The sequence below is a fragment of the Trichoplusia ni genome, chromosome 7 (assembly GCF_003590095.1).
Source record: "Trichoplusia ni isolate ovarian cell line Hi5 chromosome 7, tn1, whole genome shotgun sequence".
In the NCBI taxonomy this organism is placed as follows: Eukaryota; Metazoa; Arthropoda; class Insecta; order Lepidoptera; family Noctuidae; genus Trichoplusia; species Trichoplusia ni.
This window is the reverse complement of record NC_039484.1, coordinates 12,885,673-12,913,521: the sequence shown is the minus strand read 5'-3', so window position 1 is coordinate 12,913,521 and position 27,849 is coordinate 12,885,673. Positions and strand designations below refer to the sequence as shown.

The 27,849-nt window shown below is 36.1% G+C and overlaps 1 protein-coding gene across 11 annotated transcripts; it reads left to right on the top strand.

Moving 5' to 3' along the window:
- Positions 1 to 13: 13 nt before the first annotated feature.
- On the top strand, positions 14 to 27,549 carry LOC113495601 (uncharacterized protein F54F2.2-like). 11 transcript variants are annotated; one of them, XM_026874398.1, is made up of 24 exons: positions 14 to 337; positions 1,447 to 1,479; positions 1,710 to 1,862; positions 2,426 to 2,501; positions 2,892 to 2,960; positions 4,188 to 4,316; positions 5,091 to 5,244; positions 5,522 to 5,696; positions 6,026 to 6,121; positions 6,585 to 6,706; positions 7,324 to 7,402; positions 8,429 to 8,521; positions 9,809 to 9,871; positions 12,113 to 12,222; positions 13,904 to 14,049; positions 14,375 to 14,479; positions 14,824 to 14,860; positions 15,554 to 16,102; positions 17,253 to 17,424; positions 18,032 to 18,046; positions 18,118 to 18,232; positions 18,760 to 18,909; positions 19,984 to 20,105; positions 22,245 to 27,549. In XM_026874398.1, exons 1-24 carry the CDS (start codon positions 161 to 163, stop codon positions 22,278 to 22,280), a joined length of 2,976 nt encoding a protein of 991 aa, XP_026730199.1. In that variant the 5' UTR covers positions 14 to 160; the 3' UTR covers positions 22,281 to 27,549. The 11 variants fall into 11 exon arrangements, with proteins under 11 accessions (XP_026730199.1, XP_026730196.1, XP_026730200.1 ...); XM_026874395.1 differs by having other exon boundaries at positions 19,932 to 20,105; XM_026874396.1 differs by having other exon boundaries at positions 15 to 337; positions 18,775 to 18,909; positions 19,932 to 20,105.
- Positions 27,550 to 27,849: the final 300 nt, after the last annotated feature.

Here is a 27,849-nt window from a genome sequence, read left to right as displayed (position 1 = left end):
TAATTTTCGGTCGAACAGCTGTCGTTTCTAGGTGCTCTCATCATATCAACTGTATAATGTACTTGAAAATGTGTCGTCGTCAAACGACAATGTGTCATGTGTTGTGTCATGTGAAGTCCTTTACTTCTACAACCAAGTCTTAAGAGGTTTAAACGACACAATGATTGTCGACACTACGTATCTGTACGTGCACTTATTTCGATTATTTCCTCAAGGTTGCAAGCAACAATTTCACGTGACATGCGCGCAAGGGCTAGGCTTGCTCTGCGAAGAGGCTGGCAACTACCTGGACAACGTAAAATACTGCGGTTACTGCCAACACCATTACAGTAAACTGGTTAGTTCGAAAATATATGTTTTACAAATGATTCAATACAAGTTTCAAATGTATCAACATGTATTACAACATTTATCTATTTATTTATAGGGTGTTTTTTATTACCAGTTTTATGGAAGTAAATGTTGACTGTATAAGATTACCTACATTGCTTTAAATATTTTATATAGTGTGTTGTTTTATTGCACACAATAATTGTATATTTTTCGTACATATACACAAATATTTCAATAATATCTATTTTATTTTGGTATATTAATATCTGGGTTTGTGGATATTATTGTGTCTGTTTGTTCCGCCCATTTAGATATCCATTTGATTCGCTGACCCGAAATGTGATCCTAATTTATCGAAGAATTAATGTAACTAACGTTTGCGGCAGTTTCTTGACGGTATATTAAAAAAGAGGCTATTTTACGTGAACTGATTCTGATACTTACAAATGAAATATAATAACTTTTTTATATTTTAATTAGATCGCGTAAAAAAATTACTTCAATTTAAATAGGAAAAAGTAATTTCCAAGTACTAAAATTCTTATTAACCTAACTTTACAGTACAAATATATCTGGAAGTTTCCTATTTTATTAATGAACAAAGTTGGTAACAACCTAAATTATATTTCTTTGATGGTTTGTTTTTAACAGAGTCGTCACCAATGTTTACCTGATTGCACATTCTCGATCATTTTAGAACTGTCACTGTATACTTCTTTTGATCATGTCTGTGTTCATATTACTGCCATTTTAATTATCTGTTTATTACTGTGACAGTCTTTTAATGTTCTAAAGATTGGCGCTTATTACAGGAATCGGGTTTCTATGTCTATACTAAATATATTATGTGCTCTGACTTGAAACGTAAGCTGTGTGTTATGAGGGTTACATCGATCGCTTGTTCTGCTCGTCCTATAATTAGCGCCAGCGTTTAGACCACCAAGTTCGATCATGAGTGCTGATTATTGTGTTGAGTACGCGTTTCTAGTGTTAACATTTTCACTTTGTCATTTTGTTCTCATGTCGGCCTACTGCACCTAAATATTGCGTTACATCGCTACCTCGTTGTGCATGATAGTTGATTTATTCATTCATTCATTATCATTTTTTTAGTTCACCAATCATGATGTCACCATCATCGCCAAGGTACTAAAACCATTTCATTATATAAACAAATTGGATTATATCATTTTAGTAGTTATTCACTCTACATAAAGTCATGTCTAACTAATAATACATAAATAAAGGTTTTATCAATTATTGAATAAAAATATCCTGTTCCATAGCGGTTTAGCGAGAAAACGTTATAATTTGACACCGAGGTTATTAGAGTTAATGAGCGGTATGTGATACGGAGACGAACGTTGACTGTGCAGAAAAAAGGCGGTAACGTAAAGACGATCCCGCCGTACAAGCCGGTGTCGCACGACAGTCAGTCGAGCGACTCGAGCTGCGAGAAGGAGGGCGAAGCCTCGTGCTCGAACGCTAGCGGAGGCGTCACGCCCACGCACGCCGGCAAGTCCAAAGGGGTACGTACGTCTCACTGCCTGATAGCACACCACTCGAATGTATGTATTCTAGTTGATGCCATCTGTCATTCAAACCATTATCTAATTAGTTTATGTTGTATGCTTGTGCTTCTTAGAATCACCGTTCTAGACCGGGCGTATTCAATTATAATCAAAAAGTGCTTTACTTTTTGTTCCTCGTGAACTCCAAAGTGAATGAAATGAAATGACTAAGTGAATAAAAAAATCCGAAACGAAAATTGGAACAGATATAACTTTTCGTATTCTAATCAACCCAATTTGAAGTCGGTCAGTAGCAGGGTATATTTATGAGATAAAATAAAAATAATAAGTATATGTTTACTATTCGTATGTATGTTCCGTGTAGTATGGCATTCTTGTAATAAGGTTATTTTCGCAATAAATTACTTGAAGTATGTATTTAATTTTTGTGTTTAATATTATCTTTATGTATTTATAATAATTTATATAAAAATGTGACACGATTATTATGGGTATTTTTTAAGTTAGTGTTGTTATTACTTTGTCGACTTTTAGTAATGGACTTGTGTATTTATTCATAGCCGGGTCGCAAGTCATCATCCAGCACGAGCCACGTTGTGCTAGGCAAGAACACGCCGAATTCTTCTAAGCCTCTGGGTAAGTACAATACATATATCTAACAAAAATAATATCTAATATATCGCAGTGTTATAAGGTTTCAAATTGTTTTTACTTGAATTCCTTGAGAAGGCTTAATTAAATAATTATTGTGATTAATACTAATCTCGAACACAAAAGTTGTTCTTTTGTAGTCAATAAAACGTATTGATATCGATTTGTATACAGCAACGTTTTATGTGGGTGTTACGATTATTTTTAGATTTATAATCGACTGATTTCCTCATGTTTGGCGAGCTTTATTTCCAACATTTAGATGTTTAGTTACTGTGTTCAAATTATAAGGCTATCAAAAATTACATATATAGTTTTCTTTTTAAAATTTTAAAATAAACTAATAATTGGATATTTTCACATCGACACCGGCAGACTTAATGTTAAATGAAGCCGCTGCGGAATCCGGACATGCCACTCGCAAACACAAGTCTTCAGAAAAAAGTTTGTTTTCGCTTGTTCTGGTCTATGATTGTTCGCATGGTAGTTCGTATCGATGTTGAATAGATGTAAGAAACAGATCAATGCGAGGAAGCTCTAGCTTATCGAATTCTACGTTGAAATGACGCAGTCGATTCAAGAACAACGCATAGTAACATGTCGCTCTCTGTTGTCATGTTGTCTTTGTCGTTGAGTGCAATGACAGAGAGAAATTACATTATAGAACGACACTTATGTAAGTGTCGGTTTTGCATGCGTCCATAATATCATTTAAATGATTGGCATTGGGAAATGGACGGGATTTTGTTTTGAAAAACAACATTTTATGGGTGGTATTGGCATTAAATTGGCTAGTTAAAATTTTGGTGAAGGATTTGCACGATTTTAAAAGGCGATGTTCATGTAGGACGGACCTTAATTTTGTTTGTTGCTGTTGTGGCTGGAATTAATAAATTACGCAACCTTGTTTTACAAATTGTGCTTAAATTCCAAGTCGAGACGATTTTGGATAGTTTTTAATTTCGGGACTGATAAAAGGACATAAACTTGATAATCGTGATATCATAAGTCATTAAAGAGCTTCTTTGGTATGGATCCAAACTAGATTTCTTTGTCTTACCACAAAAAAAGACATCTGTAAACTTATAAAACTAAATTTTTGTGATAAGACCGTATGAAAGTTTTACTCGAATAATCAATTTATACAAATTATGAATCGCATTTTCATGAAAGACATTGTTAGAAAATGTAGATTTTTGTTTATAATAGGTAAGTTCTCGGTTTTTTGTTTAGCGGTTTTGGCATGCTGTTAAGAATTATTTGTTTTTAAATGTTTTGTTTTTAAGTTGTGAAATATGAATTTGTCATCAGTAAAGGCATCTAGTAGACATGTATAATATAATAAGTGTAATATGTAATTATAAATAATTTTATTTATAAATAATGCTTTACTAACCAGTGTTGCTATACGAATTGTTGTAGTAATTAACGTATCAATTATTTTATGGTAAAATTTAGTTTTTTTTTATAAAACCAGTGGTATACCACAGACCTGTTTAAAATGTGCGATTGAACGCATTTCGCTGTTTGGCTGACAATCTGAATAAAAATAGTCGAGGCCAAATAAAGTAAAAACGTACGTGTTGAAGGTATGTGGTATCCCTCTACCCCAGCCGTACTTTAAAAACCAACATGTTATTGCCGTTACTTATTCTATTCAAACCACATCAGATAAGAAGAAGCCGTCTCCTTCTCGCCGCGGGTCGTCGGCCGGTGACGGTGGGTCCGGCAGCAAGAGCAGCACGCCGGCACCCTCGCCGCAACACACAACTGACTCCAACTCCGCTCAGATGGCTAAAGGTATCACTATATTAGTATTTTTGTAAATAAGACCATTGCTGAAGATAATTAAGTCATACAACGTTAGAACACTTATCTTAACTACAACACACTTTATTACAGTAAACAGGCCCAAAATTGACAAATAAAAACCAAGAAGAGTTACGTTAACACTAGGATTCCTAAAAACTCAACCGAGATTTTTATGTTTAATTTAAACGCATTTCAATTATTTGCATGAATTGTTGTGGTGAATTTTAAACTCACTGATGCACCACGCCCATACGACGGTATTGAAATATTATCTGACACCTCTCACATTAAGTCCGCCTTGAACGTCGCTGCTAATCTTAATTATGCGTCTGTCTCAAGTTGCTATCAGTGAGCTAAGTATTTAGTAGTAGGGCTTGAAAATATTAAGTAATGTTTACTTGCACTCCACAAAGTCATATAAACTATTCTGACCTGTTCCGGCTTAACCTAAATAACATGCCAAAATAGTTTTAGCCTAAAAATTGATTTCTCTACTTCAGACGTTATTTGAAAGCCCTTTACAATTATTTGTGCTGTAAAAGAGGTACATTAATGTCCAGTAATCATTAACATTTCGTAAATAAACCGTCCTTTTCTATCTAATTAAACACAGCAAATTATTTTATGATATTTATTTTCCTTTTATCTCTAATAAATAAATATTTTAAATTAGTTGTTCGTTCAGTTCTTTAAAGGATAAGACATGCAAAAAGTACTAAGACAACAGAAGATGTAGGAGTTATAACATCATATCTGTTACAGCGTCCGGTAGCTCAACGCCCGCCGGTCCATCGAAGGCAACCCCGCCGCCTGTGGCCTCGCCCAGCGCTAACAAGACAGTGGAACCCGTCGGAGTCATCAGTTCCGTTGCACAAGCCGTGGCTTCTGTCTCAACCATCACAACCGTTCCTACTAGGTAAGCGACTTTTTGGACCGGTTTGCCTGGTACAAGAGCTTATATTATTCTGTCAAAAACATGACAACTGTCGTCATCGAGGTTCTTTTTTGTATTCCCTAAAAAACGATGATACCCCTTAATTTTACATACTTCCTGACATCTGACTAGTCAGCCTATTCTTTTGTATAGTCAAACATTATTATAGCTGTTTCATATGTAGAAACTGTCTTTAAAAACAGAATATCTACCAAAACCATGATATCTAGGCGTGATATTAAAAAATCGTTTTCAATAGTGCCCCGAGCGCGCCAGCTACACCAGCCCCTGCGCCGCCCACCGCTTACCAAGAGTCTGTGATCACGAACACCGAGTTTGTGGAGACCAAACAAACTAAGAAGAGGAAGGCTGTGTCAGCAGCTAACAACATGAACACGCCCGTCGATTACACATCCACCACTCCACCGACTGGGGTAAGATGGCTAGCTAAATACAGGGTGATTGGTTATGCAATTGAGGTATTCCAAGATTAATTATGCTCCCAAGAGAACGTATTACACATGGCGCCAACACAACTCCTCACGAGTCTCAAAAATTGTGTTTTCTTATACATGTATATCTATTATAATACTTATTTGTGTAAATATTGACCATGGAATCGAAGACTCGAGCGCGTCACTTATAAAAAACAATCCTTTGGTCTGAACACAATTAATAAATAATTAAACTTCTTGTATCGAAAGAACTAGTCTGATCTTTTAAACGGCAAAAACAAAGTTGTAATGAATGGTTGGCTTTGTAGGCGGGTGAGGGCACTTCACAGAGCAGTGCCGCTTGGGAGGCTGCTCACGCACCGGCTGACGTACAGCTGGATTCCGTTGACAAAGTTATTAAAAAGGTATCAATTAATCATCCAACTTCATTTCGAAAATATCATGCTAATAAGGCAACAATCGCATTTGGTTTTTGGGTCATCAAAGCTTGAAGTAGAAATCAAATGCTGTTCTTGCTATTCTGTAAACTTATACTTCGTTGTAAATTACTTATTCATTGCTCATAGCATCATCTTAGTAGTCCCATTTCAAAAGTATCATACCAAAGCCAATAATACCATATTAAGCTCCATGATGAATTAATCATCTTCTAGCAAATTCATAAGCACTCGTATCAAACAAAAAAACCTGCAATCATTTATAATACACACCATCAGCATTAAAAGCCGAATGACAAACCATTGTTTAGAAAGTGCATGACGATACCAATATGTTATGATCTGAGTTAATATGTTTCTAATCACTCACCATTTCAGTTATGATTTCTTATTTCGATTTTATTATTTTTGATTGTTTGCCTTCATTTAGGTCAAAACTGAAGGTCCAGAAGGTATACCTGTACCGACCTCGCACTTTGCTAGTGTGAGCGCCGCGCCGCCGCTGCCGCCGCCACCGCCCGCTCACAGCCCAGCTTCGAACCCTAGTCCAAGGTACGTGATTGTGAACATATTTTTTACCAAATCAGTGGGCAGCTGAAGTCATTATTGTAACGTTTTAAAGTGGAAAGGAAAACGGCCTATTTGAAATAAAAACTCTTGATTTAGTATTTGTACGTTCAAAATAGTTGATGACAAGAAGACAGGGACATCACAATAAAACTTTTGTTTACAATGATTTGTTGGCATATTTTCTTAATGTTAAAAACCATTGTGTTCCCATGTAATACTTAAGCACATCCATTGCAAGACTGGGCAATGTTTAATACTCCTTATTGCTAGCTTTCACTAACAACATATTTAATACTTTAGTAACCTTAGCAAATTGTGTAATGTTGTCAGATTGTCTCCGCTGACATTGTGCTTATCTTCTGCCAATAATTTTATATTTATTTTCCTAACGGCTTCAACAATTTCAATTATATTGTTGTAACTTACTCAGCATCTTATAAAATACAAATTTGAAACCGTGAAAAAAAGTAAGAGATTATTCTGCATCTTGTGAAATATTTTGTCTAATAAGAGTATACGAATCGATGGAAATACCTTTATTATTTATAAGTATGTTTATGAAACTGATTGAATGTTAATACGTGGAAGACTTCCTACAGACATCTGCCTAGTCCGATGCCGGGGCCAAGCGGAATAAACCATGTCTCCAATATTCGATCTCCGTCGAACCCACCACAGGTTAGTCAAAACTGTACTTTTTTTCTGCTATAGTCATAGAATATAGGTATCGTTGAAAAACAGTGTTACGCCATCATTCAGCATTATAGTTTTAAGTAACAGACAGTTCTACGCAATAGTCATTTACAAAAACGAGGCTTTGCTGTTTGTCGAATGCGAAAAGTTCAAAGCTTCGATATTGCATCTTCATCAAAACAATATATACTCATCAGCAATAATCATTATATTCATTATGAAGCTATAATTTAATAAAACTGCCTACCCGACGCTTATGCAGTCATGCATGAGTTTTTGATAGTCATAGCATATTTAATGATATGTTTTGTTTTAATAGAGTGAAAGATGAGTCGATTACTATTAATTATTCCAGTATAATATTAAAAGAAAACATGTTATTATCATAATGATACACAATATAATATCATATTATTGCATTTTCATTTTATAACTTGAGCCCAACTACAGCGCATGTAGCCACAGAGTATTAAATGAATGGAGTTCTAATATTGTCCAATCTGATTTAATCAGTACTAAGAAATGTTAGACCTTAACTTGAATAGTTTTTAAACTACTATTGAACAAATATCACTCTGTCTATTATGTTAAACTAGCTTTTCGCCCGCGTCGAGGTCGGTTATATCGCGTTTCCAAAAGAACTCTTCAAAAGTCCGGGATAAAAACTATCCTATGTTCTTTCTCAAGATCAACTTTATCTCTGTACCAAATTTCATTAAAATCAGTTCAGTGGTTTAGACGTGAAAGCCTAACAGACAGACAGAGATACTTTCGCATTTATAATATTAGTAGAGATTATCGCAAAATTACGACTTGCTTTTTTAAGTATTCATCTGACTTTTCTTACAACTTTAATATTTTGAATACCCACAAAGCATTGATTTTTAAGCCCGTTATATTTTTAACTTAAAGATATGTATAAGCTTCCCGGCCTATATGAGTACTCCATTCGTATATCCTCTGTGTATAACAGTAGCCGTCATAGCGCGTACTAATGCGTGGGTTGCGTAGGGCAAAGGCGATCGCGAGGGGCCCGCATCGCTTCTCGTGTCGGTGCCGTTGCCTTCCACCAGCCACGGACTCAACCTCACCGCGCATTCACAGGTTCATAACTAACAGATGGACTCACAACTGTCGCTCGATTTCAACAAAAACCTTCTTAAAAGAAAAGGATAATAATTAGAAAAACAACCAAAACTTTTCGTGTAGTTTTGCAACAATTTCTTGTCATTATTAAATGTTGTAACGGTTTACTCACGCGTATTTATCGGGGTAGCCCCGACTAGTTTCGGACCCAACCGAAGTCCTTTTTCCTATAAATACGCGTGAGTAAACCGTTACAACATTTAATAATGAATCATTCTCACGATAGTTACTATCAAAATTTCTTGTCATGTGATAATTTCCAGATTTGGACAAAAAGCGGATTATGTGATTGATGCAAAATCTATCAAAACGTCAAACATATTCGTCGAATATAAATTATCAGGCGATTGAAAAATCTTCCCTAAAACTAACAAAAACAAAACTATTTCAAAATTGTATTCTGTATTTTTAATTTTTTCGTGAACGGTTCTGTTTTGAGACCAAAATTGCCACTTTTGAGGCTTTTTTGCCGTAGTCTCGACATATACTGGTGCTGTACATGTAATATTATAACAACTTTTATGTCCTATTCATTTGTCCGGTACTCAAATCTCTCCCGTCTATTATTTGACCTTTGATTTATTTCGTTAACCCAGTTCCATCAGTCATCTTAAGTAGTATGTGACTACTAGTTATGTTGATTAGCTATAGCTAGTATGTCATCTTGTACTACAGTTATATACCCTTACCTATTTCCCTAAACGCATTTTTTATATCGATACGAACGTATTTTTTCGCGGAGAATTAAGCAGAGGTGTAACGTAAACGAATTCAAAAGTCCTTACTATTTTAAAGTAAAACATTAAATATTAAGTTGCCTACGTAAATTACGAAATATTAATACGCACACGTATCGATTTCGGATTTGACCGGTATGTTTACTATTATACAAAATTTTATATAAGTAATTAATGTATCATATTTCGTCAACTACGCATAAAGGTAAGTATTAAATCATAGTCGTAACTATATATAAGTGACAGTTGTGTGTTCACCCAGACACGCTTAATATATAACTACGTACTAACAATGTTCGCTAATGTGCATCCTACCATTGAACGAGGAAATGCATGGGCTCCGACAGATATGAAAGCTTAGCTTTTTGCGAATTGATATAACTGGAGCTGGTACTATCAACTTATCACATTTGTGATCGGTATTCATATCGTTACTTGTAGGACTTTTCTTTTGTGTGAATGTAAAATTGTACCAAAGAACAGGAATAAGATAAATTGTCATAATTAGGTGCCGCTGCCAGAAATGCCCGGGCCGTCGTCATCGCATATATTCCACCAGCCACAGAAACAAGTAAGTCTGTTCATTCAATTTACTATCCCTTATTCATTATTCGGTCCTGTCTAGAAAAGCAATAAACACACTCCATTACATATAGATCCTTGTCCTTTTGCACATAATGTCTAAATTCCGGTGAAAGTACTATTGTAATGAAACTTGTATTGAGCAGGACATCTTTGTTAAGACTTAAGTATGTACTTGTCGCAAATTGCAGCAATGAGAGGGTTCAGCGTAGCAAGAATGAGTTGTTCCTTTTTAAACAATTTCCTTTTGTTGTTACTGACCACAAATATGTCATGTCATGTGCAACCAATTACGATTGTCTTTTCACGGTAATAATCTTGCCTTATACGTTTAGTTGTTCTTGACGACGATATTTACTTCTATGGAGAAAAAAAAACTATTACGGTCACTTTTTGTCAAATATGTTGAATTCAAATAATAAAATACTGTTTTTGATTTTGTACAAGTTTCTTAAAATAACACGTGAATTGGTCATGGGTATTCCATTAAATTACAATAGCATGTAACTCGCCTCGGGACTTGACTTTCTCATAGACTGGGGTGTAAATAAAAAACGTAAACAGCTATTCTTACAATAGACCTGTCTTAACAATGTACACAACAGGCTAGTTGCCGGAGGGCTGGCTTATGTTTCTTAAACTGCAGCTTAGACACGATTATTACCGTTCATACGAATCATACTACAGAAATACAAGTATTTTTGCTTAAAGCCATAATCATAAAAGAAGTAACGATTCATTGCAGACATAATCCTGCACTTAACCGGTAAAATAATAAAACTATTTATTGAAAACTTAAACATCGAGCTGTTAATGCTTTCCTAAAACAATGTTTAAATAAAAACAATAAGCTATAAAAAATGGTGTTCTAAGAATTGTTCCGTGCGTGTCTAACACCCTAGCTAAGTCAAACATTGCGATCTTGTACCTGCTCGCAACCCCTCGCCTACCTGAATCGTACCCAATTTTGTGACACATGGGCCCGTTCTACCAATTCTACCATTAGTTGGAACTTCATTCAGTCACACGGCGCCGCTTGTTATGGACACATCTGCCGACTTTGCCCAAGTGCTGGTTCCGCGCGAATATGGTGTTCTCTCGCTAATGTAAGATAAAAGCGCCGGTATAAACGTATGTACGATGGTGAGTTAGTCATGTGGTTTTCTGTGTTGTTGTGTATCATTTATGTTACACGTGTTCATCTCCCGCGGTTTTGTGATCGCTCCAGTTTTAAATGTGTTGATTACGTGCTGTTGCTTGTAATTGTTTTTTGACATGTAAAGTGTTAGTGCAAAAATTGTGCAAAACATCTATCAGGATAATACGAAACGATAAAGTTTAAACGTTAATGTTGTGTTTTAGAAGTATGGATTAAGCAGGAAAGTATTTTTATTTGCTTTCTTCATAGCATTTTATTAGTATCGTAAGGAAATACTCTAATTTAAACACTAAATGTGTAATCTTAGAAGGGCCAGTCTACGTTATTAGTGATATCAACAATTCTGTCATAGAAAATAAAAAGTTTGCAATAATATTTGAAATTTTGCAACAACTTTTAAATTGACAGTTTGACTGTTTTTAATATTGCAACGTCAGTTTTTACAATTGTTTATAGCCTACAGCGTCTCAGATTACAATAGTTATTTATTGACGTATTCATGCATATAATAACAATATGGAATTTATAAATCGCCTTAATTCAATTCAGAACCATGCCTACTGATTACTCTTGTTATGAATGTCATAAACCACAATTCGGATGTGATGTAACATTGTAGTGACCTATTTTACAAGTTTAATACATTGGTATATATGACTTCAAATAATAATTGGTATTATAACCACACAGAACGGTACACATGTATTATTTGTGATAACACTTTTAAATTTACAAATGGCTCCCGGGAACACATGTTGGTTGATGCGAACCTGCTTGTGTTATTATCGTTCTGTTATGACTTGTTTTTTTTATGAATGCGCAAAAATGTAATTATTAATAGAAGAAACATACCTATGAAAATCTTCGTAGACCTTAAATTGCTTACTTCACAAAACTATCTTATTGAAGAACTTTATATTAAAATCACTGACGATATGTGGTACGTTGTCTTGCTAACATCACTGTCTATAATACACTGTCTATATCTAGTCTTACTTAAAGTGATGTCGGTGGGATCCCATGTCAAACAGTTTAAATGCCCCAGTTTAATGTTTCTGTGTTGCCTTCCAGGCGGCTATGGACACGGGCATGCCAGCACATTCACCGCACGTACATCCCGGTCGCTCTTGGGGAGGTCTCAACGTTGCCTACGAACATCAACAGGATCCCAACAAGCAAGGGTAAGTCACTGTTAACATAACGAAGTAAACGCTAAGCGAAGATCACAAGTCCAGTATTCATTACAATACGATTTTCTTATAATAATATTATGTGTTTATTAATTATACAGCTTCGCGTGTTTTAACAGGCATTGCGTCTTTTTTATATAAATCAAACGGCTAGCGACTAGCAGTTCCGTTCTGCCCGCCACACAATTAATTATACGAATTAACTCGATGCTACACAATGATGATGACATTTTTATTATTGATTTATCCTTAACATTAATATAACCTTTGGAGATACAATTCGGAGATCGGCCAATCATAACGAATATAGCCTTGGTTGAATATAAGGCTTTGGTCACATTGATGCATTTTTAATATTAATACATACGACGATAAACAATAAACTTGAACAAACAATTAAATAATTAATTTCATAAAGTTGCTGAGCGTCCATGATACTGTTTGCTGAATAATGTTTTTTTCTGAAGCATGCGGCTGCGTGTTTCTAGCGTTCTAGAGAAGATTAATGTTTAAGAATGGTGCATAAATGCATTGAAAATCGAGTATATCGATAAGTGATGAGCGAATACAAGGCTGTGTATGATATTTTCTAACGCGAATATATGAATGTGCTTACAGCAAATTTATTCAGAATATAGCAATAATAAATTTAATTATATTAATATCGAGCGCTGTTGTTTGCGTAGTCTGCTAAATACTAATACTACTACTATACCCTATGGGTGGGTTTTGGGCCTTTAAATACCTTCGTTATATTATCAATATTGGTCAAGCTTTTTGAGGTTGAAGAGGTCACAACATACTCACAAGCTTGCGCATTTATAAGATTTGGGCTATATCTTAATCTCATGTCTCATGTCAATACCCTAAATCCTCATTATATCGAGTAACAAAAGTTACAGAAATTGTTTTTTAATTTAATATAACGTAAATAAATGCGTTGTATAGATTTAATGTTCGTTAATCAATGCTCTGGCTCGCCCGCGACTGCTGTGCGAATGTTTACCTACCTAGTGTTTTATCAAACTTAGCATGCTTGACTAACTGCCCGCGATTTCAAAAGGATCAGGTGTTGGGTCTCGAGTTACTAACTGCCGAAATTCATTAACATTCTTTTATCTATTTAACCGTGACAGCCAAGTTTTAACATTGTTGTCTGAGTGCTTTTTAAGCGTTTGTTGATCGAGTCTTAGATACAATGTAGGATATCGTTTTATTTAAGTTTATTTACTTTATTATATAATTTAAAACGCGTTCACCGAAAACCATGCATTGTTCCTTATTCAAAACAAAGTAAATTGATTTTAACTTAAGCTTAAGGTTTTATTGATATATATATATATATATATATATATATTACATATTTATTTTATTTGTAATAAAGTTAAGTATAGAAAGCAGGAAATTCCCACAATCCTTCTGCGGCCTGTATGACTATTGCATTGCGAATCCCAGTCTGCTCACGCCATTAAATCGAATTACCTAATTAAGTAAAACAAAAATATTTAATTGATGCTATAAAATTGCCGACGCACTCAAATCGCGACGTCACTTAAATTTAGTTAAGATGCAAACTATTGTTCTTTTTATTGTCTACTAAATGTATCTCCTACTAATTATGAGTCTGTTTGATTTCTTTCAATACATAACGTGTAAATGTTTTCTTGTACAGAAACGTGGGCGTGATGGCTGGTACCAGCAAGGATATGAGTGCTGTGAACATCGTCCCCATGCCGCCGACCACAGTACGGACGAAGAAACGTGCTGCCATGGCCACGTCAGTCGTTGCTATGGCTAATGCTGCATCCTCTGCTATACGTAAGTACTAAATTCAGTATTTGGAGTCCTTAACATGTTTACTTTTACCCTACGGTGAATAGTGAGGCTTTGAAAAGGTGAATTGGTACTTTCCTGTGTAAGGATTGAATCTGCACGTCGTGCTTAAAAATCATAATACAGAATCGCAACCGCAATGTACTGTCTTAAAGGAATTAGAGCCAACACATGCATTTATTGGCACTTTTCTATTTACTATCCTATCCCTTATATTTATATTCGTACATCGGTTGAGGTAAAACTGCTAGATTTAGTTAGAAGTTGGTATTGCTACTGTATTGATACTTAATCATGACGTTGTCTTTAGAAACGGTGACGACACACAGCGCGCCGAACGTCCGTCGTCATCCGCAGCCGACGCCGCCGCCAATCTACTCCGAGACCATCAAAGATTCCCCTCCTAACTCTCCGAGTAAGTAATTTAGTATAGGTACGGTATTTGATGTCATTGCCTTGATATCCCACTATTTACGAAGAGATCTTAATGAAGACTCTTCCAGCTGCCGTTTAAAAACTATGGAACAACAACTAACAAATACGTAAAAAATATGTAATACGAAAAAACACCTATCATTTTTTTATCTGGAATGTAAATTGGAAACGTCCTTGTTGTCCCCTTGTGGAACGATGTTTTGAGGACTTGAGTTGTTATTAATAGTCATCTACTAACCTACTTGAATACAAAGGTCGATACGATTTGTATAATTCATGGCATCACTGAAAAAACCTAATGCTATGTTATTTCTATTGTAACAGACGCTGAGAGATCACTGCAGCCAAAGATGGAGACCAGGTTAGTGCTGTTTTAAACAAAACATTTTTTTGTATATAGAAACAAAATATTTTATCTATGAATTATTTCATGGATTTATTTATACTGAGTTACTTTGTTAGCTCAGTTTAAGATTTAGTAGTATAACGTGTTTATTAAACGAAATAAAATTTCTAGTGAAAATCGATCGTGTCGAATATTGGAGTATATTTTAGGTTTACCTAAGCTGACATGTTTGTAATTATACTACGAGGATGACATTCAATAATTTTTGATGTTTGAATCTATAGTAAAAGGGTTCAAATCCTAATGATATATTTTTAATAAAATGCACCGTAAACACTATCTAATTCTAATAATTGTCTTAACACACTGCTTTTGCTTTTTATGCTTATAACATTAATATGCATTATATAATATCAAGAAACGTCCTCAAAACGATAAAGATGCGTCATTTTTTGTTATTTCAGTTTTCCTGCTTACTTAGGTTATGTAGGCTGTTAGTAAGCTAAGCTAATGTTCAGCTAAGGAGTTCGGGGACAGGCAGATTAACGATGGTGGACCCAGTTGTTGATACCTACGTAAAATGCCCATGTAGTTATTATGTTTTGTTTGACATTTCTTCGCCATGTGGTTTTTAAGCAAACATTGATCAATTTACTAGCATAAAGACAGTCTTCAACAAAACAATTCCATGTTTTCAATGTCTCTCAGGATAAGGCGTAGGAAGCAGGTATTTAACAACCTTAGACCAAACAACGATACTGTGTTCGCATCATTAATCAATGGAAAATGCAATAAAAAGAAAATAAGAGAGAAGAACAACCAGCTGAAAATAATAGCTGGAGAATCAGCTTTAGACAATGTTCTAAGTAAAGCCGGATATGATGTACCAGAAAAGTCCCCCGAAGTCACTGTTAGAGGAACCCACGAAAGAAAGAAACCTACAAAAACAAAACGACAGAAAAAAAAGAAAGCTGAGACATTAGGAGTCAAAATAAAGATCGAAAGAATCGATGAATCGGTGGAAGAAAAGACCGAAGTATGTAACCAGCAAGAAGCAACATCTATAATCAATATCCACCACGAACAGCTGCTAAGAGACAAGGCATTAGAAGACACAAACCAAATACACAACGGAAGCAAGGCTACAAGCATGGTCGAAAAAACTGCCGAAAGGACTGTGGAAGAAGAAAACGTAAAAGAAAGATACAGAGAATGCGAACGTTCAAAAAGAGAAAAAGTGAAACGGTTGTTACGCCAGTGAGTTAAATGATGATAGCGTCTGGTAGATTTGTTACTAGATAAAAACAGAAATGTAATAACATTTGTCCAATTGTAAGAGTCAGGATTGTCAATGGTTTCAGCAGTGGAAAACGCGTAATTTTTAATGGTGCCTTATATGTGAATGCAAGTCGTCCTTGACTGTAGCCCATAGGCAAGTTACGTCATAGAATCTCTCTCAAATAGTACATATTATCTTTTTGACATGTGATTTGATGTTTTTTGTCAAGGGGAGCCGTCGTGTCGGGAGGAGGGCATCGCCTACATAACTTAATAACGGTTGTCTGAAAACACTTCTTATTCCATTTAAAATAATTAAGATCATGCTTCATAAAAAGAGAAAAAAAAATATTAAAAACTAATGATCACACATTAAAAAAATATATGATCGTAATTCTCTCTTATATTCATAAATGTGTAATTTTATAATTTAAACTGGTTATCGCTAGTATACGGTAATACGACCTCCAACTATATTAAAACAAAAACAAATAATAAGGAATAATTATCATGAATCCAAAATCATTGACAAAAATGGGATATATGGAATTTTATGTGTTAATTTTATGAGATACGTACGTAACTTGTGTACGGGTGTAGTGGATAGCGGGTCGTGACGTTGTGGGTTGCCTTAGGCGATTACAAGAAACCACTGCCTTCATGAATAGTTTCTTGGGACAATCTTAACGGTTTGGTATTAACAGCATCGACGTTCGTATTGGAGATATGTTTAGTTACTAAGTTAAGCTGTACAAATAATTTGACCTTACTTTACCTAAGTTAAGTTTTAAAATTAAATTTATGAGAAACTGGAAAGGCGAATGCAGATATTGTATGTTTGTACAAGCGCATGTTTTTGTTACTGCTGCTCTCTAATATAAAAGTTTAACTGCAATTCAAAGCATAACTGGCGATTTAATCAATTAATCTTACTAATCAGTATGCAATTAATAACAAGGGGTAAAGATTATTTAGTGATTATGGTATGCATGCTGAACCATTTAACTATTCTCATAAAACAAAAAAAAGATTTAAGAATATTGGAATCGGGCAATTTGTACAAATGCGTTAGTAAAAGGTGGTGGTAAAAGCATAGTATCTATTTTAACATAGTACATGTGATTTCCAGGTTGAATCCGTCGTGCACGGCGCCGCACATGTTGGGCAACGAGTTGAACCCGGAGAGCGGCGCAGCGGCTTGCTTGCAAGAACAGCTGACGGCTGAGCTGGCCGCACACGCCGCTGGGAGCGCGGGAGGCGATACCCTCATTCCGCCGCCGCTGATCAACAAAGCTGCCCCGGTATGTAACATAGCATTACCATCATTAACAGCCATAATCCATCGCAAAGCCTTTCCTTCCGTTGTCACAGTCATTGGTGTCATACTTGTTCCTTAAATGATCTTCATTTGTTGGTAACAAGTGTGGAAACCTTTCGTAATGCTAGCACGCATAAGCACTTTCAGTTTAATGATTTCAACTGCAAATATTTGATTTTATATAAAGAAGGAAATGGCTTTGAGCACCACTTTCACCGAGATCATCCCGATCACTTATGCCATTTGTATGCAGCTTTGCTCACGATAATTTATTTTTACACGCGTCGTAATATTAGTAGATAAAAAGATAATAAATAAATGATGGCCCCAAGCAGGGCCGTGGTAAGCGAGCGACTAAACGTTTAAGAATTGCCCTGACCCTAAACTCTTTATGGTATTAACTTTTGAAATCAAACACCTTCAAGTTTCACAAAATTGCCGCACCCTTATCAAAATTACGTTCACTTCGCCAGTCACCACGTAGCGTTAACTATTGCTTGACACACACCCATCAAACCACGATCTCATTTAAAATAATTTAATATTAATATTTTGATGAGATCTTATTAAATGCGTATACTTGATTTCAGCGGCACACGCTTTACGTAAGTATTATTGAGTTTTTGTAAGCTTTACAATGATGTCATGTTCTAACGAGACCCATTGTGTTGTTCAGGGTTCGAGTGGTATTGTGGGGCGCTCGTCCGGCGCCCAGAGCTTGGATCAGCTGCTCGAGAGGCAGTGGGAACAAGGATCACAGTTCTTGATGGAGCAAGCACAGCACTTTGATAGTAAGTAACTATTTTTTCCACTAACCTCTAAAAAATAAATTAGAAATTGTCCTTAGCTCAGATAAACTGAAAACAAAAATCAAAAATCATTAGAATTCTCAATTCTTTCTTAAAAAATTTAGCAGAGGCTTAAAAAAACTTAATGTACCGTTTGAGTATGTAGCCTTTTTGATGGCGCCCCAGAAAAGTATGACACATCTAGCCTGGTGTGATCATTGCGCGCTATATGCCACAAAAGCTACTCCACTTTTTTCATGGTATACGGTTTTGAAATATGCTTTGTCCCGGCATTCCCAAGAAAACGGGAACAAGCGCTCCCTGTAAAATGAAAAACCACTCATACGGAGTCGCGAGCATCTGGCTAGTCCTTTTTATGCATGACTTTCTTTTCATTCAAAATACTTCTTAAAAAACAACGTAAGATAAATTGCTCGCGAAACCAATTTCCCCTTATTTAAGTATTAGTTATAATAATAATAATTTAGAAACATGGTAAGGTATTACATTGTATGTATCGCTAATACAAGATGACGTGTGCACAGTCGCTTCGCTGTTGTCATGTCTCCATCAACTGCGTACCGAGAACGTTCGTCTCGAGGAGCACGTCGGCAGCCTGCTGCAGCGCCGAGATCATTTGCTAGCCGTTAACGCTCGGCTAGCTATACCGCTCACTACTGGTACGTTGAATATCAGATTTTTTATTTATTTTTTTGAGTCAACGATATATTTTTTGTGTTATTTTATGCTAATCTCGAGTCCCTGCCGAGGCATAAGAACCTTCTTCTTTCATTAAAAGATTTAAATATCAGAAACGAAAGTTCTCTGCTAAACATTCTGTTCGTCGTTTGTTTATAATTTGTGTATTGTTTGTTATGTTATTATTATTTAGAAAATGTTTGATGGTTAATAAAATATAAAACAAAATATAAATAGCGTCTGTCAAACGAAAGTAGAGACTGAAAGAAGGTGGCAAATTAAAAGAATCTTAGCGTGGTAACACCATTATTTGTAGGGCTCGTGTTCAATATCCTATTTTTATTCTTAAATATCTATTAATCTTTTTGTGTGAACAAGTTTAGAAAATTGCAATGTATTTATTCTATTTTTAATATACGTAAATCAGTTTACTTGTTGCAATATAAAGACACCAAGAAATTATGTCGCGATCCCGCCGCGTCATCTCATGATTAAGGACCCCGGTTCGGTCCGAAATTAGTCGAGCACCCCCGATAAATATGCGTTTCATCATTTAATAAGCATTTTTTTACTACGAATACAAATAAGTTTAAATATCAAAGCATTAAACTGCCTAAATCCCACACCACACGAAAACAAATGTTTCTGATAAAATTAGGCTCTCTCCTATTATCTTTCTTCGAACTTGATTCATTTGTATTCATGTTTAAGTTTAAAAAAAGGTTTTATTGTACAATTAATGAACAATAACACGCCATATTGATTTCACTGTACGAGTTTTACATAAACAAAATGATGACATAAAAACTTTACAAAATTCGAGTATCTACTTTCCGTTGCCATAACCCTATGTGTATGTATGATATCAATTTTAAACAAATTACGTATGTTTAATGTGTGTCAGTTTCTTACATGCAGCTCGAAAGGTATACCTACACTTCACTCATAACCATATAAAATGTACTACGAACATAAAACTAATATAGACTTGTAAAAATCACAGACATGGTAGATGGGGACAGATGTTACAATTCAAGTGATGTACCATTGCGCAGTGACGACTGGGCCGCCCGAGCCGAGCCGTGGGCCGCGCGAGAACGGCCCGCAAATGCAGGTCCGCCCGCCGCCGCCGCCGGTCCGCGCTACCGAGACCGTCACCTCGGACCGACCCCACCAGGTAAATATCACATATCTAATCTGTTATACGACAAAATCTAGGTTAAACCGCTGCCGAAATCTGTAACAATATATATATATATAACCCTGATATCGCAGACGATCATGCACAGGAATGAATCGATAGGTTCTAAAACCGTAAATAATATTGGTTTAAATTTTTAAAGACGCTGGGTTTCCTTTTCTTATCTAAACTGTTACATTGCAAGGAAATGTCTAAGTAAACTCGGGGTTTTACCGGATAATTGTGCCCAAGTTTGTAAGCTAGTTAACTAAGTAAGCCACTATGGCTATCGTGAAGGCCTTTCTTCCGACGGTGCGTGATCGTCGGTGATGCAGGTTCTGTCCATCCATTAAATTCTGATCAAAATTAGACATTAGGTTTCTCGTGCATTACGTAGGATCGAAGCAGTAAACGGTTGCTGAAACGGTGAAATGTTAACCAATAGAATTGCATAAAATCTCCGCAACTGGGCATCTATACTTTATTGTTAAATGGATGCCTGTCTATTGAATTTCAACATTGAAGAATTTAAGAAAATACAATTTAGAATTTAAGTAGCAACTATGTTACTTTTGTCTTTGTTTTTCCACACACTCATAACACATGTTATGCTCGATCTAATGATTGAAACAATTCTGCCAACTACCAGAAATACGACAAGGAAGTATCTGCATTTTCATTGACTTTTTTATGATCAAATTTAACGCAAAAGTGTTAATGCAGTGAAAATTTATAAGAGTTGAACGTGTCGACAGACATCGTCGCCTGGTCACTTCTACTCATTAGACAGGCATTCATATTCACTTTTAAAGCTACTGTAGTTTCATTACCATAGATATAGTCATAGCGTAGATTTATTAAAATTCTATCATTTTAGTGCTAGAATAAAAATATCATAATCTAAAGATGTTTAGTGCGTCCAACAGGAGGCTTGTGTGATTCCCAATTTGTAACAAATAGTAAGCGAATTTCCCTTGGAAGTTACATAACAACTAAAAGCCGATTTTTTTTGTTAATCATTGTAATTCTATTAAAATGCGTTTTTAATACTGACTTAAATTGAGTTTCCTAAATAACTATTTACTCGATTGAGCCGTAACCAGCACTAGCGTGACCGTTACCCTTGCAGCAATAAAATAACAAAAATATCGATTCCAGCTGATGTCTAAGCTACATGTAATTAAAAATCACAATATATAATGAATAATCAGAAATATGCAAGTATCATATGCTAGCGAGAACGGTCGAGATGTTTATCAAGCCACTTATTATTAGCTTTAGTCTAAGGCAACCTCGCGCTACGAGTATATTATTATCTTTTCATCAAGTTTCTTGAATTTTTGTCAACCATTTACAGGCACTTGTGAATTTCCAAGACAGTAGTTGCCGCATTCGAAAAAGGCATTTCCAACAAGAAGAAACCGCAAGAACTTCAGTGGTTAATTATTTGACCTTAATAATAGTTTAATTACTTACTCCCTCGTTATACCTCTAAAAATACTTTGGATAAATTTTCTTTCTGAGGCCCGTAAGAATATAGAGTAATTTTGTTTTAATTGTTGGGCCATAAATACCTAACTCACTGACTGACATAATATTTTGCTTAGCTACATAATTATAATTTCTGAAAATGTTTGATTTGCTACCAATAGTAGTTAATAAATGTCTGGGCCCAATAACTCATACCAGAACCTCCCGTTAGCCCCCAAAGTTTGACCAGAAACATACAGCCATAGTCACCGATGATGTAATGACGGTACTATATTACTTTATTTAGCTTCCACCTGGGACAACTTTTTTAGTAAATGCTTTGCGTGCGATCAAAATTCAATCGCTTTTTATGTTCTATGTGGAACAGAATCACGAATTCAATGTTTATTGCTACTCTTCCGGACCATTCTTTTTATTTTCCAGTCGCTGGAATTATTATTTAGTTTATGTTTTGCAACAATAGTTATGCTGATTTTTTAGATTTGGCAGCGGCTGCGCGTGTTTGCTTTAGAATTACTCTGAGCTGTTTTCCTTTGTTTGATTAGATTTGCTTTTAGCACGACAAACACTCACAATGGAAACTGGCTCAGCTAAATGTTGAAATATGTGTCGACCCAGATGTATAATGTGTGTGAATTGTTCTAGCTTATAATGCGTGAGGTGCAGCAGAAGCCCAGCTGAAAGGAACCGGGTGGCGGCGGAGGCGGCGGCGATGCTGCCGCCCCGGGGCCGTCGTCGGCCAGTCCGGCAGCGCTGCGCACCGTCCAGACCTTCATCATGCTCGAGCAACGTCGCAGAGCCGATTTCTCCATCGACTCTATCCTCAAATTCGACCACTAGATCAGTCACTATGCGTCAATGCTAAATTTCGGAAACCAGTTTGACTATACGACTGCAGTGCCGGGATTTAGTAAGCAAGTGTCTGCGGTAGGTCTCGCTCGGGCGGTGATGATGCGCGGCTCCATTTCGTTGCCACCACTCGCCACCAGGACTCCACTCGGCGCCAGTCGCTGTTACGAACAATCTCATGTACCGGCTGGCCATAGAGTCAACTTTGTAGTAGTTAATGTTATAAATGTTACACTAGATTAACGCACACGTGTGTATTATAATAGTTACGGGGCGGTTTCAACGTTAATACGTCGTGTCGAGGTTGACATCTTGAATGCTGGTGGTCTGTCACATAAGAAGGGAACAGAAGCTTCGTGTACAGTTTCACTTGCGCACCGTATGTCTTCAATGTTATTGATGATGAATTAATGTGTAATAAGACTGTAAATATTCTGTTGTACACGATCTTGACTATTTCACTGTGTTTGTAAATAGTTTCCCGACTTATTAAGCCTAATTATATCGAGGCACGATATTGGACCAAAGTTGGCGAGCATTCGTCTGTTTCCTGTATGCGGTGTCGTGTCGTCGCGCGACTAGTGAGGTGATCTCGACGTGGTATCGCGTACGCGCGGCGCGAGCGCGCGGGTCGCGGGTCACGGCACTACCGACTGAGTAGATTACGCTGAAGTGTGGATTATCTTGTAAGTGTTATTAGACTGGATCGACATCCTCCGCGCATTGTCTGTTCTTTTGAACGACGCGAGCGATGTTAATGTTTATTTTAGTGTTAAGGTTTTAAACTATGTACGTTATATTAGTAGTATATATAAAGTTAAAGTTCCAACTATACGGGAGTTTATCCTGTGCTGAAGTCCAAAGTTATTGTAAAACTTGCAGACTGGGGGTACTGAACATTTTGTGTATGACGCGTGCGTGTAATACTTAATAGCAGCTCGGGATTGCGAAACTATTGACGACATTGGGACGTTGGCCTGGAATCAGATAACAGCTAAAGTATAAATTGAATGTTAAAAACCATATCGAACTCTACACGAATGAAAAAAGTGGTCGATACATCTTTTAATTATTCATTATTGTAATAGTTAAATTGATTGTTAGTTAGTAATGATGTAATAATTGTCGTTAATGTTTGAAATTACAGTATTTCAATTGGTAACCAGCACAGCTTGGTAATGAATGTTCTATATGATATACCTAACTTGTATGAGCGGGGTCGCGTCAGATGCCCGGCGTCTCTCTGCCACTTTCATCACTGTCACATCTATTGTGTCCCTACTTATATTAATAAGCTACTCGCACCGACTATGTAATATAGAACTAACTGCTTTGTAATATTCATCAATGTAACCTATAAATGTCTATGGTTAGGTGTATTAAACCGTACTGAATCGGGTCACCTATATCCCTCCCATGTTGGCTGAGAGCGCCGCACAAGTTGCAGGCGAGAGCACGACGCGGCCACCTTTATAATAAATAAACTATATTTATTTCTTAAATAGTTAAAAATACACATTCAGTATTATACAATATAATTATTCAGGATGTGATAGAGTACGTTCCTTTAAGATGTGTGTAGACGTTAACATCATATTTAAGTACTATTGGCGGGCACTTCGCTGCTTGTTGCGTACCGAAGTCAGCGAGACGCTCACTTCGTGTCGAGGGGGCAGAGATCAAAGATCGAGTAGTCGTTGTGTGGAATGCTGACGCTCGATACAAGTATAGTCTCGGCTTATGTAAAGGTTTGCTCTTTATCTGGCCCCTCACGTTACTGAGGCAGTAGTGCAGTCCCGCCGTTATTCGATGTAACCCAAGTCGCTGTAACCATTGAATGTATCGATTATATTAAACTACTAAGCTCAATGTTGTTGATCGATGTACATCTATAATCTCGGTGTTGAATGTTAATAAGATTCCATGTTTGTTTTATGATATCAATATTAAATGTTTCAAGTAGATTCTATGACACCAGGCCAGTCACTTGCTTAGGTCTCGGACCGTCTTCTAGCCGTGTTGCCGCTTAAGCGCGGTGCTTTTTGTGTCGTCACAGGCCATATTATTACAGTTTAAAGATACAGTAGAATTAATATAAATCATATTTGTCGTTATTTAATTCAGTGTTGTAGAAGCTCGTGCGAATGGACGCAGTTCATCGTGTCGTAATTTGGGGTTGGAAACTGTATTTCTGAGAAAAATCAGTTTCGAGAAGGTTGTATGGGAATGGTTCGGCCCAATGCGTGGGCCACGAAGAAAGTTAAGAAATGTAGACGAACAGCCGTTATCTATCCGCACGGGTTTTAAGGCGGGGAATACAGTCGGATCGATTGATGACAAAGATGTAAACCTGCCTCTAGCGGTTCCCATCTTCAGTTGTGGCCGTCCACTTTTCCCAGCCAGTTAGATAATTGTCAGTATATAAGGTTTCCAATCACTGTTGTAGCTCTCCTTGGAATTGTAGTCCATGATTCCATTTCACCCTTACTCAAGACGGTCCTATCATCGACTTTTTTCTCGTTACAATAGATAAGCTTTGAAATAGCCTTTCTACCAACTGCTCGAACTAATTTTAAAGTATCTCCCAGTGTATTTAAAATCTATGGAAAAAACATGAAAAATCAGTGAATCAGTCTATTTTAACAAATCTGTATCTTCTTCAAATAAGGCCCGCACACGAACACGTTACAACAACTCGACGTGCCACGTTGTACAAAATGTTCCTTAATTGCTACTATGCACTCCTGCAGCTAAGCTGCATTTGTTACTCAATATCCAAAGATGACGGACGTCATTAAAGTCATCACTTAACAACTTTGATTGCAAATTTTTGTGCTCGATGCCTTCAGATGTCTTGTAGTAGTGAACTAAGCTCACTTGTGCAGAAAAGTGCAACGTGTGATTTGATGTCACGTCGACTTGTCGTACAACGTGACACGTTGCGGTGTCGTAACGCATTTCTGTTTGAGCCTTTACTCTTCGAAATAACTTTAAGTGGGGGCGCAATGTGCTAAGCCCCAATTCCGATATTTACAATTGCCGATGAATGCATGGATATTGAATTAAAATGACACCATTCGTGTTCTCCTAAGCACTTTTCCACAATAATTTGGAAATTCAGTCCGGTTCGGAACGATTTATTCATCGGCAATTGTAAATAGCAGAATTGTGACTCTGGACGCTGGTTACAATGGTACACATAGTAGTCCGTTGCCTTGGAGCAACTCTTGCTGACAGTTAAGCGTCAGCTTTCCTTAATTCTTTGTTACACATGGTATCTCATGAGTAGAGATGTTCAGCTAGTTTTGGGTTTGCCTGGTGGTTATCCAACAACAAGTTGAAATTAGGCTTCTTTAAAACTTCCCACGTCTTTCTTTCTCAAACCTGGTAGATCCTCATACAACCGTAACGTGCAATAATATCGATGATCTGAGCACAGTTAAATGTTGCAAAAAACGCTGTTGTACTAATCGATATAAAATGCAATCCTCTTTGATCCCCTTTGTAACCAATCTTCCCCCACTTACAGCTATGCAAAATATGTGATACGAGTTTTTTTTTTAACAAATGAAAATTTTGCAATGTCTGGTTACATGTGCCTGGCATCTTACTATCTCTGCTATAAACTACCTTGGCGGTGATGTCCGATGCTTTTAACCCTAAAACGAGAATCTTTCTCGTGATATAAATATTGCTCTCCCGAATGAGCCTGTAAAATTTTAAATTATTTATTTTTTATTTTTCACACACACGTTATTGTATGAATATAGTGTACAAATAAACAATTGTACACTTGAATATCTTTCCAAGGATATTTTTGTTATAAATAGTATTTAAGAAATTTCTTTAGGGTGTTTTTTTATCGTTTTGTTTTTTTTTTATAAATTCTTAATGTTCAGGCCCGCTTGTTATATCGTTGTATGAATACATATCGTTAACAATAGAAACGGCCTACTGTCATCACGTCGTTGCGAATGCCGATGTTGTTATGACCGTACACGTTCAGTTTGGACTATTTAAATACGTTGAGTGCATTTGAATAAGAGCTAAGCCCTATCTGTTGTTAACGAGATGGGAGCGACAGCTGCGACAAGCCTAGAGCTCGGAATTAACGTTTTTTAGTATAGTGTGCTAAGACCATTGTAAACTTTGTAAAAAGTGATCTCAGTCGATAGTACTGATTGATGTACATGAATTCGTATTTTTACTGTTGTATCAGCCCGATGGTTTAATTTATTGTATTTAGCGCTTGACATTCATTTTTAAATAGCAATTGTTTAAAAATAACTGATGTTTTAGTCGTATTCACCAGTATATGATATATTGTCTTTGATGACTTTATTCCTGTCAATCTAGATATTAGAGGGTACTAAAATTCTCACCCAACTGAAAGTGATAGGATTGTTCAAAACACCATTAAAAATGAAACCTAAAAAGGCCTCATCAATACAGCACCATTCGGGCACTTGAAGAAAGAATACTCGGGGTACAAAGTACGTACAAAGGTCGCAAAAATGGTTTTACAAAATTTAAACTGATAAAAGTCAATCAAAAATGTCCAAAATAGAGCAACCGGTTTCCGAGATGTAGCAATTTTAAACTTAAAAGAGTTGGAATTTCACCGTATTTTTGAAAATCGCAAAAAACCTTTATTTTTTTCAGGATTGACATAATCACAGTAAAAATACGATTTCTTTTCAGTAATCGTGAAGAAAAATTGACGACTGATTTTATGTTATAAGATTAATCTTTTGGTTACGTATCAAATATGTTATGACGCTGTGTTATTGTACAAGCAGTAATTGGTTCACCCGTGGTTAATTGAGCATTTTAACTATAATTACTCACATGCAATTATGTCAATGATTGTATCTTTTTATTGTATATATTTTGTATTTATGAATCTGAGTTATTTGTCAGCAGCTAGTACAATGATAAGACCACGAAACGGTCACAGCTTTTGAAATAACACTGCCACATTACAATGGTAATCTTTTAAAGATCATTTTGATGCATTTATCAGATCTATAAATTTCAGTCAATTACCAAGTGTAATAAATAGAACTATCTATCTTAAAATAAATAAACTTATTCACTCAAATATGTGTTACTTATTATTGCCCTATAACCTGATCCTAAATAATTGGATAGCAATTGCTTCAAAACGATAAAAACTATTATCAGCATCATCCTAGCTTTTCCCAGTCTCGTTCTAGTCTAACTGGATTTAACTAAATAGTGTTAGCTAACCAGTGTTTTACATGAAGCAACTGCCTATCTGACCTCTTCAACAAATAGACTGGTTGTCACTTGCTAGCTTTTCATTACCCGTAACGACTGACAAATATAATATAATAATAATAATATAATATTCCACAACTTTCACTCAACGCCATCTAGT